This window comes from Cricetulus griseus, chromosome X (assembly GCF_003668045.3).
Source record: "Cricetulus griseus strain 17A/GY chromosome X, alternate assembly CriGri-PICRH-1.0, whole genome shotgun sequence".
NCBI lineage: Eukaryota > Metazoa > Chordata > Mammalia > Rodentia > Cricetidae > Cricetulus > Cricetulus griseus.
In genome coordinates, this window is record NC_048604.1 from 59,377,933 (window position 1) to 59,394,988 (window position 17,056).

Consider the following 17,056-nt stretch of genomic DNA (forward strand, 5'->3'; position numbering starts at 1 on the left):
AATAAAAGAAAGAAAAAAATTAATGTCACTCAAGTTTTGTATTTACTAGACCACTTAGAATTGAATGAAATGAAATTGAAAATACTATTTCAATGTTGATTTTCTTTACGATTCCTTCCCTACTGAAAATATACACATCTGATGCATAGAAAATTCAGTGGCTTGATTCATGTGATAATTTTAGTAGACTTTTTATTCTTTAAATTTCATATCAATATAGCTGTCAACTTAGAAAAGCAATATTGTTTATAATTGTAATTGATATTTGCTTCAGGTGATTATTCAGGATGATGGCCCTGAAAAATTGGATCCCAAATATTTTGGAGAGCTGCTTGCTGACCTATGCCGCAAGAATACAGACCTTTATCATTGCTTATTAGAACATTTGGAGAGAATTGGAGGAAGGTACTTTTTTCTCTTGATGTTGCAGTTATTAAATATTGTAGTACATTGTTGTAATTTTAAAAATATACATTTAAAGACTATTTTATGTGCATGGATGTGTGCCTCAATGAGTTAGTGTGCACTGCATGTTTCCAGGTGCCCACAGAATCCAGAGGCAGTTGGAGACCCTGGAACTTGAGTTACATGCAGTTGTGAGATGCCGGTCATTGTTCTAGAAATGAAATTTGGGTCCTCTCAAAGAGCAGTATGTGATCCTAAATCAGATCATAGCCTTAAAATAGCCTTTTGGAGAGAGCACATTTACAGCAAACATGAATACTCTTCATGAGTAAATAGATTGATTATATGAGAAAACTGAGCAAATGTTTCATTTTAGAAGTTAATCAAGGGGGCTGGAGAGATTTCTCAGAGGTTAAGAGCACTGGCTGCTGTTCTAGAGGTTCTTTCTGAGTCCAATTCCCAGCAACCACATGGTGGCTCACAACCATCTATATGGAAATGTGGTGCCCTCTTCTGGCATACAAGCATACATAGAGACAGATCACCGTATACAAAATTTTTAAAAAGTTAATGAAGCTGATTGTGGTGGCTTCACCCCTGTAAACAGATACTACTTTTTTGGGGTTTTTTTTTTTTTTTTCGAGACAGGGTTTCTCAGTGTAGCTTTGGAGCCTATCTTGGCACTCGCTCTGGAGACCAGGCTGGTCTCAAACTAGAGATCCACCTGCCTCTGCCTCCCCGAGTGCTGGGATTAAAGGCATGCGCCACCAATGCCCGGCAAATTGTGTTTCCATTACTGTTACTTCACTTACCATACATCAGAGTAAAATACTGATAATTATTACATTTATTCCCTTATAAATATGAGTTTTCTCTTTTGCGAGGTTTTGATCATGATACCTAATCAACAGCTTCGCATATTACCTGAGCTACTGTCTTCTCTCCCATGACCCTAAGAACTACTTCATGCATTCAAGTCTTTTTGCACACGTTTGCTATGTTCCTATATTTCTCATCCCCTCGATAGACTATTCGTTTAGTGACCGTCATGGGCCAGATACTGTGCTGCTTATCTGTATTATAAAATCTCAAATCTAACCTCATAGAATTTCAGATGAAGATCCAGTCGATGATATGTTATTCATTAAGATCACATAGCTACTGATGGCCTGAGATGTATTCAAATATTTTTTGAGTATTCTATTCTCTTAACTATTAACTATGACTCAGCTTTTCTGAAAAAAAAAAACACTCCTTAGATCTTGATTAGATCTAAATGCTCCTCTTTGGGGCTTTAGTTATGTTTGTGGATATTTAATTTTTTCCTATGTATTTTCCAATATATCTATTTGGCACAACACAACAAATACCACATACATACATCCATGTAAACCCATGTATTAGGCATGCCCTGGGGATGGGAATGTACAGTTCTCTTATGCTGTAGTATCTTGTCTATTTTTGTAAATGTATGCAAGAGCCTTTTAACAGAGACCCACTTATCTCTATAAGCAACATTTTGCTCATAGCCAATTACATAAGGGATAAAGGTAGAGATTAATGCACTAAAACTCTCTTACCTGAAAATATTTATTTCTTGCTGTCAGAACATATACAACTGTTTTTCTATTTGTTTGACATGTTCACCATACATGTTCATACCTCATTCTTCTACTGTGTACAGAGGAAGCAATTAGACAAAAATAAAAGTCAATCTGTTGTTCGAGACAACACTGTAACTGTTATCTTCCAAGTCTTCACAATTCCTCCCAGAGCATATACCAGACTGCTATAACCATTGCAATCCCATAAGATTTGCCTTCTTAATTTGGCTCCACAAACACTCTTTCAACATTTCTATCCAAACAGTCACTTTGTTGCTTGAAATTTTATTATTAAACTAGAATTTTGATCATTTTGCTTTGTTTGGTGCAGATCAAATATTGTTCTCACCTCATGTCTTCCTAGTACACGTAGATTAAATGAATTGACCTTATCTTGAAAGCTTTTGTTCTGATAAATAGAATGAATGACATGAAAACAGTAATAGAGAAAAACTAGACTCAAAATTGAAAGTGAGAACCAGAAGGAGAAAAAGGAGGTAGAACAAGATTAACACCTGTAATTGTTTAATTCACCCAAGGACCATTTCCTGTCAAGCATTTCTACATCTACCCTCAGATGGGCTGGTGAAAATAGATGATGTACTAATTCTGCATATTTTATTATTTTTTATTTAGATGCTACTCGGTTTTAGTAGGTCAGCTAATTCCAGGAAAATTATTTTAGTCAAACTAAGCAAAGTTCCAGTTTTGATATTTGAAATTTTTATTTGTGATTCTAACTTAAACCAGTTCTATTATAATATACAAAATATAAAACAAGTAGAAGGGTCATATTTATATATGAGTATTGAATCCATTGTTTCTAAAGTTTTTTATTGTTATTCTTACAGCAAACAAGACTTTGAGTCTGCAGATGCAGTAAGTCCAAAAATTATTAAAATTAAATAGACAACAAAGTACATTGTGATTGTGATACCAATAATATTATTTTATTTAGTTTATTTATTAGACTGGAAACGCAGGTTAGTAAAATAAATAATTTTTATATCTTTGTAATGACTACAAATATAATAATCACAAAGAATAGCTGTATGATTGTCACTAGGATTTAATTTGTCATTGTTAAATGTACAATTAAAATTTACCTGATCCCAAGCCTGTTTTTAGAAAACAGAATCTATACAATAAAAATCAGTTTCTTCCTCTTGTGGAGGGAGAGGGAACTGGGATTGGTATGTAAAATAAGTTTGGTTTTAATTTAACTAAAAATTTAACAAAATCAGTTTCTTGTACTATGCTTCAAATATAGTGTGTGACATAAACTTTAAGTGAAAAATATTTAAGTATCAATTTCATTCCATTTGTAATTTTGTAAAACAATTCAAATAGTTTATTTTATTATAATAAAATAACAATCACCTCTACAATAATTTTTTAAAATTTTATTATTGTTTTCAGTGTATCACTATACTACATTCACTAAAGTAATTCTGTAAGTCTTAAATTGCTCTCAAAAAGTACTTGTTTTAGCTTCTCTCTTAAATTTAGTTGAAGCTTACAAATGTTGCTGTGGCAACAATATAATCTCTCAAAAGTCACCATATCCTCAAGCAAAATTTCTGTAAGTCCTATACTACCTATAGTTTTATTTCACAGTTTTCATAATTTAAAAATTAATCTTCTTGAACATATCTGTCATCGAACAAAACTTACATTTGGAGGATACAGTGATTCTGTTTTCAGTCAATTTGAATTTTTATATCATTGTTATTACATCAATCATCATTATTATTTGCTTTAATGAGACAGGATCAGGCTATATATCATGGCCTGGTCTTGAACTTATTACGTAGCACAAGGTAGCCTTGCTCCTCTTGCTTCAGTCACTTGGGTCCTTCGAGTATGGGCATGTACCACCACACCAAGAGAAGTAAACATTTTGTATTTGGTTTTACCTCTTTTTTATTTTTATTTTAGAATCACTCTTCTTTACATATCCATCCCCCCATTCCCTAGCCGTCCCATCCTGTCTTGCTCCCCACCAACCCCCCAACCCACCTCCAAACACTCCCCAGGGATAGTGAGGCCCTCCACGGGGGACCTTCAAAGTCCCTCACATCATTTGGGGGAGGGACCAGGCCATTTTGTTTTAAATTACTTTTTCCCCACCCACTTGGTTTTGGTGTTCAAAGCCAGGGCCTTACAATGCTGCCTAAGCACGATGCCACTGAGCCCTAGCTCTAAACTGATATTTTAAAAACAGAAATGTAATGTTTGTCTGGTTGTCCAAATCTCTGGAATTCAGTATTATTTCCAAGTCTGTGTAATATAACTGAGTATTTAAAAGTGAAAATTGGTCAAACTGTGAATGGTATTCATAGAAACTATTCTTTGAAAGGTAATTTAATCTTCTGCTATCCTCCCAAATATGCTTTTTTTACACAAAAACCTAGGAACTTCAGCCCATAAGATTAAAATATTGATGCTTCCAATGGATAAATTCTGTTTTCTTACAGTCAGAAGACATTGAGTCATTGATTCCTAAGGGGCTGTCAGAGTTTACAAAACAGCAAATTCGTTATATTCTGCAGGTAAGATGATAGTTTTTGCTTCATCTTATATTTAATTTTGTCTTGTTTGGTTGTTATCTCTAAGAAACCTGTCCTTTTCTAATGTGAGATAAAAAAGGGAGTGGTTCCAGAAGGAAGCTGAAGTCTGGAAGAAATGGGAGATGTAGATGGAGGGGAAAATATAATCAGGATAAATTGTGTGAGAAAAGCACCTGTTTTCAATTAAAAAAAGAAATCAGTAGTAACACGAAACCTCAGATAAACTTATATTAATTAATTTAAAAAATTCTTACTAAACTTAAAATCTCTCTCTCTCTCTCTCTCTCTCTCTCTCTCTCTCTCTCTCTCTGTGTGTGTGTGTGTGTGTGTGTGTGTGTGTATTAAGAGATCAACTCTAGGAAACTGATACCAAGCATGATTCAGCAGTTGAGTATATTTTAATTAGATAGTATCACATTATAGCTTAGTCAGATCACCAAGACTGTGATGTTTAACATTCAGGAAATCAATCTAGAAATAATATTGCCTTTTGTAATTGTTCTTATTCACTCTTCTGTGCCTTAATACAACCTTATTCTAAATCATAGTCTTTCCCTTCTCTTCCTTGCACCTATTTCATATTCTAATTCCCCCATACCATTCCAGTACTGGCAGTAAATGGTGAAAAGGCATTGCCTTACCTTTCCTGTGTTGGGTAAGAATTGAATCCATAGGAGCAGGAAATGCTCCTGTAATGAAGGGGAATCCACAAATCAAGAGAGAAGCTAAGGAACTACGTCTGAAGGCAGCATGCATTATGAAAATAATTAAAAATGCAAACTAGGATACAGAGGGAAAGGAACGCTTATTAATCCAGACACCAAAAAAAAAAACCCCTAAAAACTACTGTCCTACTTGGGGTTTCAATTACTGTGATAAATGTTTATTTCACTGTGTACTAACAGTCCATCAGTATGGGAAGTCAGGGCAGGAACTAAAGCAGAGGCCATGGAATGCTGCTATTGACCTATCCCCCTAGCTTGCTCAGTCTACTTTCTTACACAACTCAGGATCACCTTCCCAAGGGTGGCTCTGCCCACAGAGACCTGGACCCTCTCACATAAATCAAAACAGTATCCCATAGACATTCTTTGTTCTTTGTTCTGATTCTTTATGAAATGCATGGCATTTTAGAATTCCATTTTGATTTGTTGTGATTGTTTTGGGGTGCATCTTTTTGAGTGGTTTTTCTCACTGTCAAATTATAAATTCATGACATAATTCAGTGTATGGATTTGGTATTTTTTCAGTTTTAGAAAGCCATAGAAAGCTTTGGGGATTTTATATCTCTTTATCCTATATTTATAATATTATTCTGAAACATTTATTCTCCTTTAATAAAACAGCATATTAGTATTATCATTTTTGTGTCAGCTACAAAACATAAATAAGAAGGCTCAACATGATTATAGCCTGTCATGTTTACCCATATGATTTTTTCCTTAATGTCCAACATTTCTTGATTTAGAAATTTATCCTATTTAGAGAAATTCCTTTAGCTAGTCTTTAAAAGTAGGTCTAATAGTGACTTATTTCCATTTTTCTAGGCCTGAAAAATTATCATGATTTGTTTTCTTCATTTGAAAAGGAGCTCAATTTCATTGTCTGTAAAATTTATAGTTGATATTTCTGTTCTTTGAGCATTTGAAAACAAATTATTGTATCAGTTTTTCCTGTCTCCATGATTTCTAGGAGAAATATGCTACTATTTTATCTGGTTTTCCTAGTAAATAAGGTTACTCTTGTGCCTTTTAAAATCTCTCTCTCTCTCTCTCTCTCTCTCTCTCTCTCTCTCTCTCTCTCTCTCTCTTCCTCTCTGTCTGAATTCCTGTGTTAATTTACACAAGAATCTGACTCCTTCTTTCCCAATTCTAACAGTTCTTTTTATGTTGATGTTGGCATCTATCAATTGGTTTTCCTTATCAAGTTGAGACTTTTTTTGTCTTTCAATGTTTAGTGAGTCTAGATGGAAACCTGAGCATTTTGTTACTGTGTTATGAAACTCTGAGTCTCATTCAGATATTTTGTTTTAGAATGTCAAATCCTTCTAAAGGATCAGAGGAAGTAAGACAGTTTTTATTACTGCCAACTGGAAGACAATGTTCTCCTAATTGGCTTGTCAACATATGATCGGATGGAAGGCTTTATAGTATTAAGAATACAAGAGAGATTGGGGTATCATGTTTGTGCTGTTAGGATGAAAGTCTCATCTCTCTACTCTGCTTTTCCTGACATGAAGCTATTAAATAGTATTGGGGTATTGCTTTAAATCCTGAGCATGGCAGAAGTCTGGGCTCATTTCTCAGCCTCTTATAATTAGGTGATAACAGTCACAATTTCTGCAACCCAACCAGATGTGGTGTTTGGCTAGAGTCAAATTGTTATTGTCTAATTTTTTTTTGTTTGTGTTGCATTGTTAGTCTGTTCCTGTCTTGGGCATAGCTAGAGACAAAGTTTTTCATCATCTCTTCCCTCTTTGTAGAAGCTGAAGTTTCCCTTTAAAACGTTCCCATTAAATAAATAAGAATGATTTATTATAAGAGTTTTCTCCCTTTGAAATTAGTTCCATCTACATTTCAACACTAAAGTTTATTAGTATTTTGTGAGCATGTTATGTTAGAAACATTGACAAAGGCATAGACCTTTGCATGTATTTCTACAACTTCAGAATTTATTGATTAATAAATTTATAAAGCTATGTCAGTATGTTGGCTGTACATCATCAATTACCCCTAATTTTATTTGCCATTGGAAGTGACAAGTTCTTTTTTTGTAATTAATTTTTTTATTAGTTCAATTTAGGAACAAGCTTGCTTCACATGTCAATCCCCTCTCCCTCTTTCTCCCCTCCCCCCAACCTTCCCCCACAACCCTCTCTCCAACTCCCCACATGCCACCCACCCCATCCACCCTCCACCCCCCAGGCAGGGTAGGGCCCTCAATGGGGGCTCCCCAAAGTCCACCACATCATTCTGGGACAGGCCTAGGCCCTCCTCCATGTGTTCAGGCCGAGAGTGCATCCCAGTTCTTTTATTTAAATCTTAGCTACTAATATTAATGCTCACATTATACATTTCATGTTACTCATGACATACAGGATACAGAAATGCTAAGAAACCATTAAATTGACTATGGGATTAAAATTTTTCCTAAAGGCCTGATCAGTACTCTCACACAAATGCAATGAGAGTCATTGGAGGTAGTTAGGTAAGATATTAAGGAATCCTCTCCTGAAGTTTTGCAAGGCATGGTTCAAGGGTAATCCATATGAGGTAACCCCATCTAACTTCATTTCCAGTAAACCATGTGAAGAAGACATGGCCATCATGAGTTGCAGTTCTGACATCAGATCTGAAAGTTTCTCACTTGTTAGTCCCATGATGCATGGGACACAAAATCTGATGCATGTTGATAAGTCTTCACATGCCAGTGTTAGGTTTACCTCCTTTTATGAGTGTTTCATCATTTGTTTGGTGTGTATGACAGACTTTGGGACTTGGTTTTTTTGCTTTCTATGATTTTGATATGCCCATATTCCCATGTGCTTTTCATTTAATTTAATTGCAGGAGTCCACAGGTGGTAATATTTACTTTGTCTAAACAGATGATTTATTTTTCAGTCTGTGCTTTGTGGTTCTTTCTGGGTTATTCACTTGCAACAAGCAGAACAGGGAATCATTCTGCCTCAATATTTGTATTCAAAATGCTGCAGTCTAGTCCTGTTCCCTAGTCAGTCTCAACATCCCTGTGTGATTTTTGAGAGGCTGGGCAGATGAATCCCCTTTTGCCATAGCAGAGGACCAGCTTTGAGGTCCCAGCACCCAAATAAAGTAAACAGCATTCAGTAACTCCACTTTCAGTGGATGTGATGCCTTCTTCTTGTTTCTCCAGACATCAGGCACTCATGCTATGCATACATATTGATATATATGCAAAACACTCATGCATGTGATATAAAATGAACACAGGTTTTGAAGAAATGTGGAATGAGTTATCTTGCATTCTGAAATGTGTCAAACAGCCTTTGGAGGGAAATAGAATCTCCCAAGGCAGGGTACTGCCCGAAAGCACTAAATGCAACAGCGTAGAGCAGTACGCACTGTACTCTGCATAATACTTTATTCTTCCCACCTCAGGCAGCACACACAGCACACTTAGGCAAGCTCATTTCATGGCTTGAAAATTAATTGCCTCATCTCTTCTCTAATCATTTAAACAAAGAGTAAAAATAAAAGCAAAATTTGATACTAAAATTGTGCTGTGTGAAGGAGAAGATACTTTTCTTCATACAAAAGAAAAGAGAAAAAAGTCTTCCAAAGGCATAGTTGAAATCTTTTGAGGAATGTGGCTTGACCTGCTTAAGAGCATTATCCAGAAAGTTCTTTTTGTCTCTAATCAAATATACTGCTCAGAGTGAGGGGCCATGGGAGGGCTTATAGTGAGAGTACACGAGGAGGGGAGTCTGGTGGGGGAAAAAAAGGGAGAAAAGTGATGTAATTGTAGTTTAACTAAAAATATGTATAAAATTCTAGATATGGTGGCACAGGCCTTTAATCCCAGAATCTGGGAAGCAGAAGTTGGTGGATCTCTGTAAATTTAAGGCCAGCCTGCTCCATATAGAAAGAAAGTTCCAAGACAGTCAGGGCTACACAGTGAGCAATTATCTCAAGTATGTATTAAAAATAAATTTTTTAGCTGGACGGTGGTGGTGCTTGCCTTTAATCCCAGCACTTGGGAGGTAGAGGCAGGCGGATCTCTATGAGTTTGAGGCCACAGAGTGGTCTACAGAGTGAGTTCCAGGACAGCCAGTGCTATTACACAGAGAAACCCTGTCTCAAAAAACTAAAAAATAATAAATAAATAAATAAATAAATAATTTTAAAACTTTTTTGTAGGAAAAGAAAAATATGTATGTTTACTTGTGTTGCCTATTTTGAAACACTGGTAAAAATAAACCCTCAACTGCTTTCTTCCCCAGATGAGGGGTATGTCTGATAAGTCGCTGAGACTAGTGCTGTCTACGTTTAGCAACATACGGGAAGAACTTGGCCATCTTCAACATGACTTGACGGTAAGATTTATTTTGATATTTCTTTCCAAAATGTTTCTGATTGTTAGCTTCCTAATACAAATAAAAATATTCAATATAATTTTAAAATGTATTGCAACATAGCAATATTACACCTACTTAGACAAATTATTTTTGTGAAACAGCTAACTAGCATTGATAGATGACAAAAGAACTGTGCATATGTTTGTTGATACGCATTAACAATTTAATTTACCACTAAGATAATTTAATTCTTAAAGCCAAAGAGTCACCTACAAAATTAGAACTGTAGTCACTCAATAAAAACTTCCTTTACTGTAATAATAAATCATACATTGAATTTCTCTTTAAATAAAACAACTTGAAAGCACCTACCTCCCAATACTTAACCTTTCCTATCTTTTATTTTAACTGATATTCTTGGTGCCATCAGGTAGATACATTCTGAATGCTCTCTTCACAGGGAAAAGCACTTTGAGGACTTTGGAGTGTTTTTGTTTTCCTACTTTTCTGGTTTATTTCTTCACTCCCATGAGTGTAGTTGGATTTAATTTGAAAACTCTCCACCTGCTGGGATTAAGAACCCTTTGTAGATTGAAGTAAAACATAAAATGATTGAGAGCTTTCTGCTTCATTGCACTTAGCAGTAGCCAATCCATCCAAATATCCCTTTTAATACAGGTTTTCAAAGTTTGTGCTTTTCTATCTTACATTTTGCTTGCCTTTGAAGAATTCTACTTTGTTAAGCAATTACAGATGAAACAAGTTTTTATTTAAATTGTACAACATAAACAAGACTTTGCCTGTTAATTTTATATAACTCTGAGTCCTAATAAGTAATTTATGCCTTTAGTCACTGGAAAATGACAAGATAAGACTTGAAAAGGACTTGGCATTCAAAGAAAATCAAATAAAAGAGTATGAAGAACTCTTGGCATCGGTGAGAGCAAATAATCGCCAACAGCAAGTAAGTTGATGTCTTTTGTAGGTAATACTATGGATTAATAGTTTTCCATATGCACAATTATTGGTATTGAGGTTCTGAGATATAATCCAGACAGAGTTAAAATGTGATGGGAAAATCTGTTTATCTGAGAATTGAACAGCTTTACATATAATGTCCTCTCAGAAAAACGGGCAACTTTAATACGTGTTATATAGCATGCTCAGCACATGGCTCTCTGTATTTTAGAGAAACAAGAATTGCCACTGAAAGTCTAGTTTGACTCATTCATTTAATCTAATGATATGTTGATTAGGACAAAGAAGCTTTTGTAGGTCTTACGTTTGTGTACTGAATACTCAAGGGAATGAACTCTGCATATTCTACAGTTGTTTGGGCAGAAATAATTATTTTTTTTACTTTAGCTGTAAGTTTTTTCTTTTTTTTTAAATTAGAAGCATCTTGTTTTACATGTCAAACCCAGTTCCTTCTCCCTCCCCTCCTCCCCTGCCTTCCACCAACCCCAGGGAGGATGAGGACTTCATGGGGATCTTCAAAATTGAGCAGAGATAATCCTAACCAAACTGTCTTGATCCCCTAGAATTTATTCTCTCATTTTTGTCTCATGGCTTTCCCAAAGATTTTATAAAGTTCATAATTTTACCACAATCAAAGGCATGATCATTTTAGTGACTGTTAGTATACTATGATGTGGTCAGACTTTCAAGAATCTAATACTAAATTGGGACACTGAAAATTTTATGTAAATGTTATTTCTTTTTACTCAAGTTATGCAAATGAGATTAGGGACAAGCTTAATATGTAGCATGATGTATAAAATATTATCTAAAGACAGGAACCTGAAAGGATTCAGCTTGAAATCATTTGCTTCAATTTTTTTCAATGAATCACTTAAAAGACATTTCCTCTGTAAAATCAAAATGCATTTTTCTTATGGACTTTTGTCTTCTCTGCAGCAAGGACTTCAAGACTCAAGCTCAAAATGTCAGACACTGGAAGAAAATAACCTTTCTCTTCGACATACACTATCAGACATGGAATACAGACTGAAAGAACTAGAATATTGTAAGCGTAATTTAGAGCAAGAGAATAAAAACCTTAGAATACAGGTACTAATTTTTATACTATTCTTCTAGCTATATAATTATAAAAGCTATCACTGTTAATAGAATATACAAACCTCACCTTGTGAAGTACTGAACTCCTTTCTGCTGACCTTAAATGAATGTTTTATCATGCTGACACTTGAGCTTTGTCAAATAGCCTTTCAAAGTCATTTTTATTATTTCAATGTCTTATTTAATCACATGGTATTCATATAACAATAAATACTGAAACCTAATATGTATTTCCTTCTTAACAATCCAATTACAGACAGTTATTTTGCTTTTGTATAGGTGTCTGAGACTTGCACAGGCCCAATACTACAGGCTAAAATGGATGAGATTGGCAACCATTATATGGAGATGGTAAAAAACTTGAGACTTGAGAAGGATAGAGAAATCAGCAAGCTAAGGGTATGTTGATCCTACATTGTATAAACACACATTTACAGAAGCTTTTTAAAAAGAATAGTGATGGTTGGACCTTGAGATCTAACTCAGAGGTTAAAAATACTTACTGTTCAATCATGAGCAGCAGAGTTTGGGTCCCATTAACAATGTAACAAGCCAGGCATCCTTCAAATGCCTGTCACTCACTACAGCTCTGCAAGTTCCATCTTACTCCTCTGGACTCTGCATGCACATACAAGCATGCATACACATGCATGAACAGATAAATTAATAAGACAAATTTTATTAAAGATGATTATTATCACCATTCTTACCACTATTAAAAATAAATAAATGTAATGATTGTTATAATTTTAAAGCTAAAAAGAAAAATAGGTAAGTTAAAGATTTTTAAATATATTCTTAGGCCTTTTCTTATAGTTATACTTCTGAATATTAAAAAGCATTGAAATTTCTAACTGGTATTTCAAGTTATTTTATTTTATACTGTAGGTTAAATTTTCTTCTCAGGTGGTAAAAAAGATATTAATTTCATTATTTTGATTAATTTTTACAAATTTATGTTTGGCAGATGAGTTGAAGACTCTTCACAATATTACTTAACACATGTTTACTCAGAAAAGAGTAATATTTTAAATTATACAGCCATGCCATAGTTTAGCTGGGTGATTGTAAATATTTTAGTCTAGCTAACTTTTTTAATTAGAAAAATAATTACACAATTTCCCCCTTCTCTTTCTTCACTACAACCCCTCTGTATACCTGTCCTTCGCTCCTTCTCAAGATTCTGGCCTCTTTTTCTTTAGATGTTATTATTACATACTTTGTAAATGCCTAAATACATAAATTCAACCTGCTCAGCTCATTTAGTGTCACTTAAATGCATATGATTTTGAAGCTAAACATTCAGGTACTGAATAAACAATTAAGGGATTCATCCCTAGGAAAATCTATCAAACCACTCTTTGCATTCCTTCTTTGCCTGCAGTTCTTTGTCTATGGGTGCAGCCAGGTGAGATCTTCCCCTTCTGTGTTAGCAGGTCTGTTGGTGTTATACTTCTTCAGGTCTTGTTTAGGCAGCCATATTGTTGAGGCACCATGGGTGAAATATCTCAGTCATTTCTAGAAGGATCAATCTCATAGCAGAGTTACTGGTTGTCTGGCTTTTACAATCTTCCTGCCCACTCTTCCTTGATGTTTCCTGAGCCTTAGGTTCAGGAGTTTGTGTTTTAGATGTATCAATTGGGCCTGGACACCTCTTGATTGTTTGCTTCCTGTGTTGTAACAAATTATGCCTATTAAGGACTTTGTCATTCATGATAAGTTATGCTGAATTTTGTCTACCTATAGTTCACATGAAAATTAGGATATTTGCAAGGATATAGTATGTTGCCTTATAATACTATGTTGAATTGATTTAACTAACCCTAATGTACATTTACTGAGGCCTAAACGTAAACAGATGCATTTAAATATCTTAATGGACAAAATGACCAATAATTTTTCTCATCTTGTATCAGTGAAATTTTTTCTAAAATAAATTTTAAAAAGCTTAATTTGTAAATAGCTTTATTGATCATTCTAACAAATTACTGCTCTCCTTTCTCAACATAACATCATTAGTAGCACTTTAACCAAGTAGCTTCTATACATGGAAGTGAGAAAGACAAGATTTGTATTTGAGCATCTCTTTCGTGAGATGCAGCCATTATTGTGCTATTCTGTATTACTTCTGGGATTCATTTAGCTCGTTGAAAATAATGTTTATCTCCCTGGGATCCTGTGAATATCAGGAGTCATTTTGTGAACTATAAGTCACAGCATAACCTTAAGATTGAAGATGCCTTAATTAGTGTTTGAAGAAATCTGAAATGCCTATTTTCTTAGCTTTATTTTATTGCTATGGCCTAAAGCAATTGCTTATACTTAATCATAAATAGCAAACACAAATTTTTAAAATGAGAAATATCTAACTGACACTTCAAATTAAATTTTATATCAATAAAATTCTGTAGATATTTATAGTAATTGATATATTATTTTCCATTTGCTATGTGAGTTGACCTAACTATACCTTACTGGAATTCAGTTATTTTTTAAAGCACTATAATGATTGCTATTTCTAAATCCTTAGTCCCAGTTAAACCAGTACCAAAAAGATGTTTCAAAAAGAGAAGGAAGTTGTAGTGACTTCCAATTCAAGCTTCATGAACTGACAAGTTTGCTGGAAGAGAAGGATTCTCTTATAAAGCGTCAATCAGAGGTAAGAAAAATAAGAGGAAAATGCAGGGTGGATGAGAATGGTACAGTTAGGTTCTGTAGAATAAATACTTTCCATGGATTAGGACATATTGAACTGCAGAAATGGTTCAACTGTTAAAGGCTAGACTCTTAAAACATCAAGAAAAGGACACATTACCAAGATACACTTTACTACACATGAGAGTATTATGTAAATTTCCACTTGAGAAATAATTCAACTGAAAGCAGGAATTGAAGTTAAAGGAAAAAATGTGTTGTACCTTTACTATTTCTAAGACATTTACTTTATATTTCATTAGCAGTAAAATTCTCCAAAGCCTTTGAGCTCCTTCCTAGGTTATGAACTCCTCTTTCATTAAGGAACTATATTATATCAGGAACATGTAGCCCCAAATCTATCATACAATAAGTACTAAAAGAACTATTAAAAGCAATGAGATATTTTATTGCTTTTATTTTAAAAATGGCATTGCAGTAACATTAATGATAAATTTCGGTTTAGACTATGCATCTACTTCCTTATTGAAATTTCATCATCATCATTATTAATTAGCCTTACTTTTCAATTGTTCAAAAATATTCACATCCTCATAATGAGAGAACCATGTTCAATCAATTAGTTAGTGGGGCTCTTCAAAGGTATGTACATAATTTTGGCTACTGTGGATCATTATTAATAGAATTAGAACAATTTACATAAAAATAAAACAGAACAAGTGGTAGTGGGTTGTTCTTAGTAACCTTATAACTTCATGTTTATATTTCTATTTAAATAATCATTGTATTTTATTTGTAAGGAACTCTCAAAGTTGAGACAGGAAATATATTCATCCCATAACCAACCCTCCAGTGGTGGAAGGACTACAATCACCACAAAAAAGTAATGTACTTTAAAATGACATTTTAATATGTAAAGTTATTATAAAATTTAAGTTATTATTCTTAGTTGATATGTATATCACAAAAAGAGTTTGTTTTTTCACTTATATCCTACTGAAGAATGAATATTCAAAAAAGACATTGCCACTATGGTTAGGATAATTGTGTATCATATGTATAGTATGCTAAACACTATAGAAGCAAAAACAAATGATTGGTTGTTTATTATGTATAATAGTATATATTTATCAGTTGATGGATATTTAGTTTGTGCTCAATTTTGGACTCTTATGAATAATGCTACAATGAACAACTCTGTACAATGTGGACTATGTCCTTTAATTCATTTGAGTGTAGACTTAGGAGGGAAGATGCTGGGTAAGTTATTAGCAGTTTCACTGCTTTCCAAAAACATTTGTGCCATTGTATACCACAAATAGTGGATGGAGGTTCCAAGGTTTCTCCACTTTTACCAAAATTCGCTAGTGCCCTTCTCTTGGACAACCTAGTTACTGTGCTATCCATTTGGAGCTTTGATTTGTATTTCAGTAGCTACCGGTTATACTTTTATATTAAGTCTTATATTATACATATATGAAATGCATATATCTTTGGATTGATTTCTATTTAAATTCTTTTTATACTTTCAATTGGCTAGTTTTTTAATGGAGAAGCTTAGTTTTATTTCATTGATCTCTCAATATTTATGTCACCATCACACTATGGCTACTCCTATAGGCTTTAGTAAGTTTAAAGCAGGAGTGCTAGTCTTCAAGCCATCCTGCCTACACTATTTTCCTACTAGTGGATTCTTTCTTTTCTATATGAATCTTAGCATCTAAGTTTGTAGAATTATGTAAAACACAATGTATTTAAACCTTGTTATGTTCTCATTGCATTTCATAAAATATATAATATTTTAGTTCTTATCAACATAAAATAGTAAATATTCTAACCCATGTATATGGGAACTTTTAGAGTTAAAGCATACCTTTATTTCATTCCTTCCTCACCAAATTCTTTATTCCTTTGTCTGGAGTATGTGCATGTCTTGTGATTATTGTCACCATCACTGTGAGTTTATGTGTGTACCTGCTCTGTTGTTTTTGAAGAACACTTTTTTTATGTTATTGACCACCTCTTATTCAAAAGTTAATTCTCTTTTTTTAATATATATTTGATTTGTTTTGTAACTCAACCACTGTTTCCCTTCCTCTCCTCCTAACCCTTCCCTTCATCTCCCCTCTTCCTCCCATCTACTCATTCTCTGTCTCTATTCAGAGGAGGTAGGCGTCCCATGGATATCAATCAAACATGGCATACCAAATTGAAAGCTGGATGAGGCAATCCAGTATGAGGAAAGGGTCTCAAGAGCATACAACAGAGTCAGAGATAGACCCTGAGCCCACTGTTAGGAGCCCCACAAGAAGACCAAGATACACAACTGTAACATGTGCAGAGGGTCTAGGTTAATCTCATGCAGGCTTCTTGGTTGTCGATTCAGTCTCTGTGAGCGCCTATGAGCCCAGGTTATTTGATTCTGTAGGTTTTCTTATGGTGTCCTTGACCCCTCTGGCTCCTACAATCCTTCCTCCCAATCTTTATCAAGATACCCCAGGTTAGGCCTAATGTTTGGCTGTGGCTCTCTGCATCTCTTTCCATGATGATGATTGGGCTAGGCATCAATCAATGAGTATAGCAGAGTATCATTAAGAATCATTTCATTGATTTTTTAAGTCTTTGGTTCTATCCTAGGTCTCTGGGCTATCCAGCCTCTGGTTCCTGACCCTCCAGGCAATATTTGGGGT

The 17,056-nt window shown here is 34.4% G+C and overlaps 1 protein-coding gene across 1 annotated transcript in view; it reads left to right on the forward strand.

Annotated features, from left to right (window-relative positions):
- Pof1b (POF1B actin binding protein) overlaps nt 1-17,056 on the forward strand; it is a 65,583-nt gene that overhangs the window by 40,896 nt on the left and 7,631 nt on the right. The window contains exons 6-14 of the mRNA XM_035449725.1: nt 275-405; nt 2,861-2,888; nt 4,487-4,561; nt 9,558-9,650; nt 10,483-10,596; nt 11,550-11,702; nt 11,991-12,110; nt 14,242-14,370; nt 15,167-15,249. Coding sequence (XP_035305616.1) covers nt 275-405; nt 2,861-2,888; nt 4,487-4,561; nt 9,558-9,650; nt 10,483-10,596; nt 11,550-11,702; nt 11,991-12,110; nt 14,242-14,370; nt 15,167-15,249 — 926 coding nt within the window. The remainder of the gene's footprint in view (nt 1-274; nt 406-2,860; nt 2,889-4,486; nt 4,562-9,557; nt 9,651-10,482; nt 10,597-11,549; nt 11,703-11,990; nt 12,111-14,241; nt 14,371-15,166; nt 15,250-17,056) is intronic.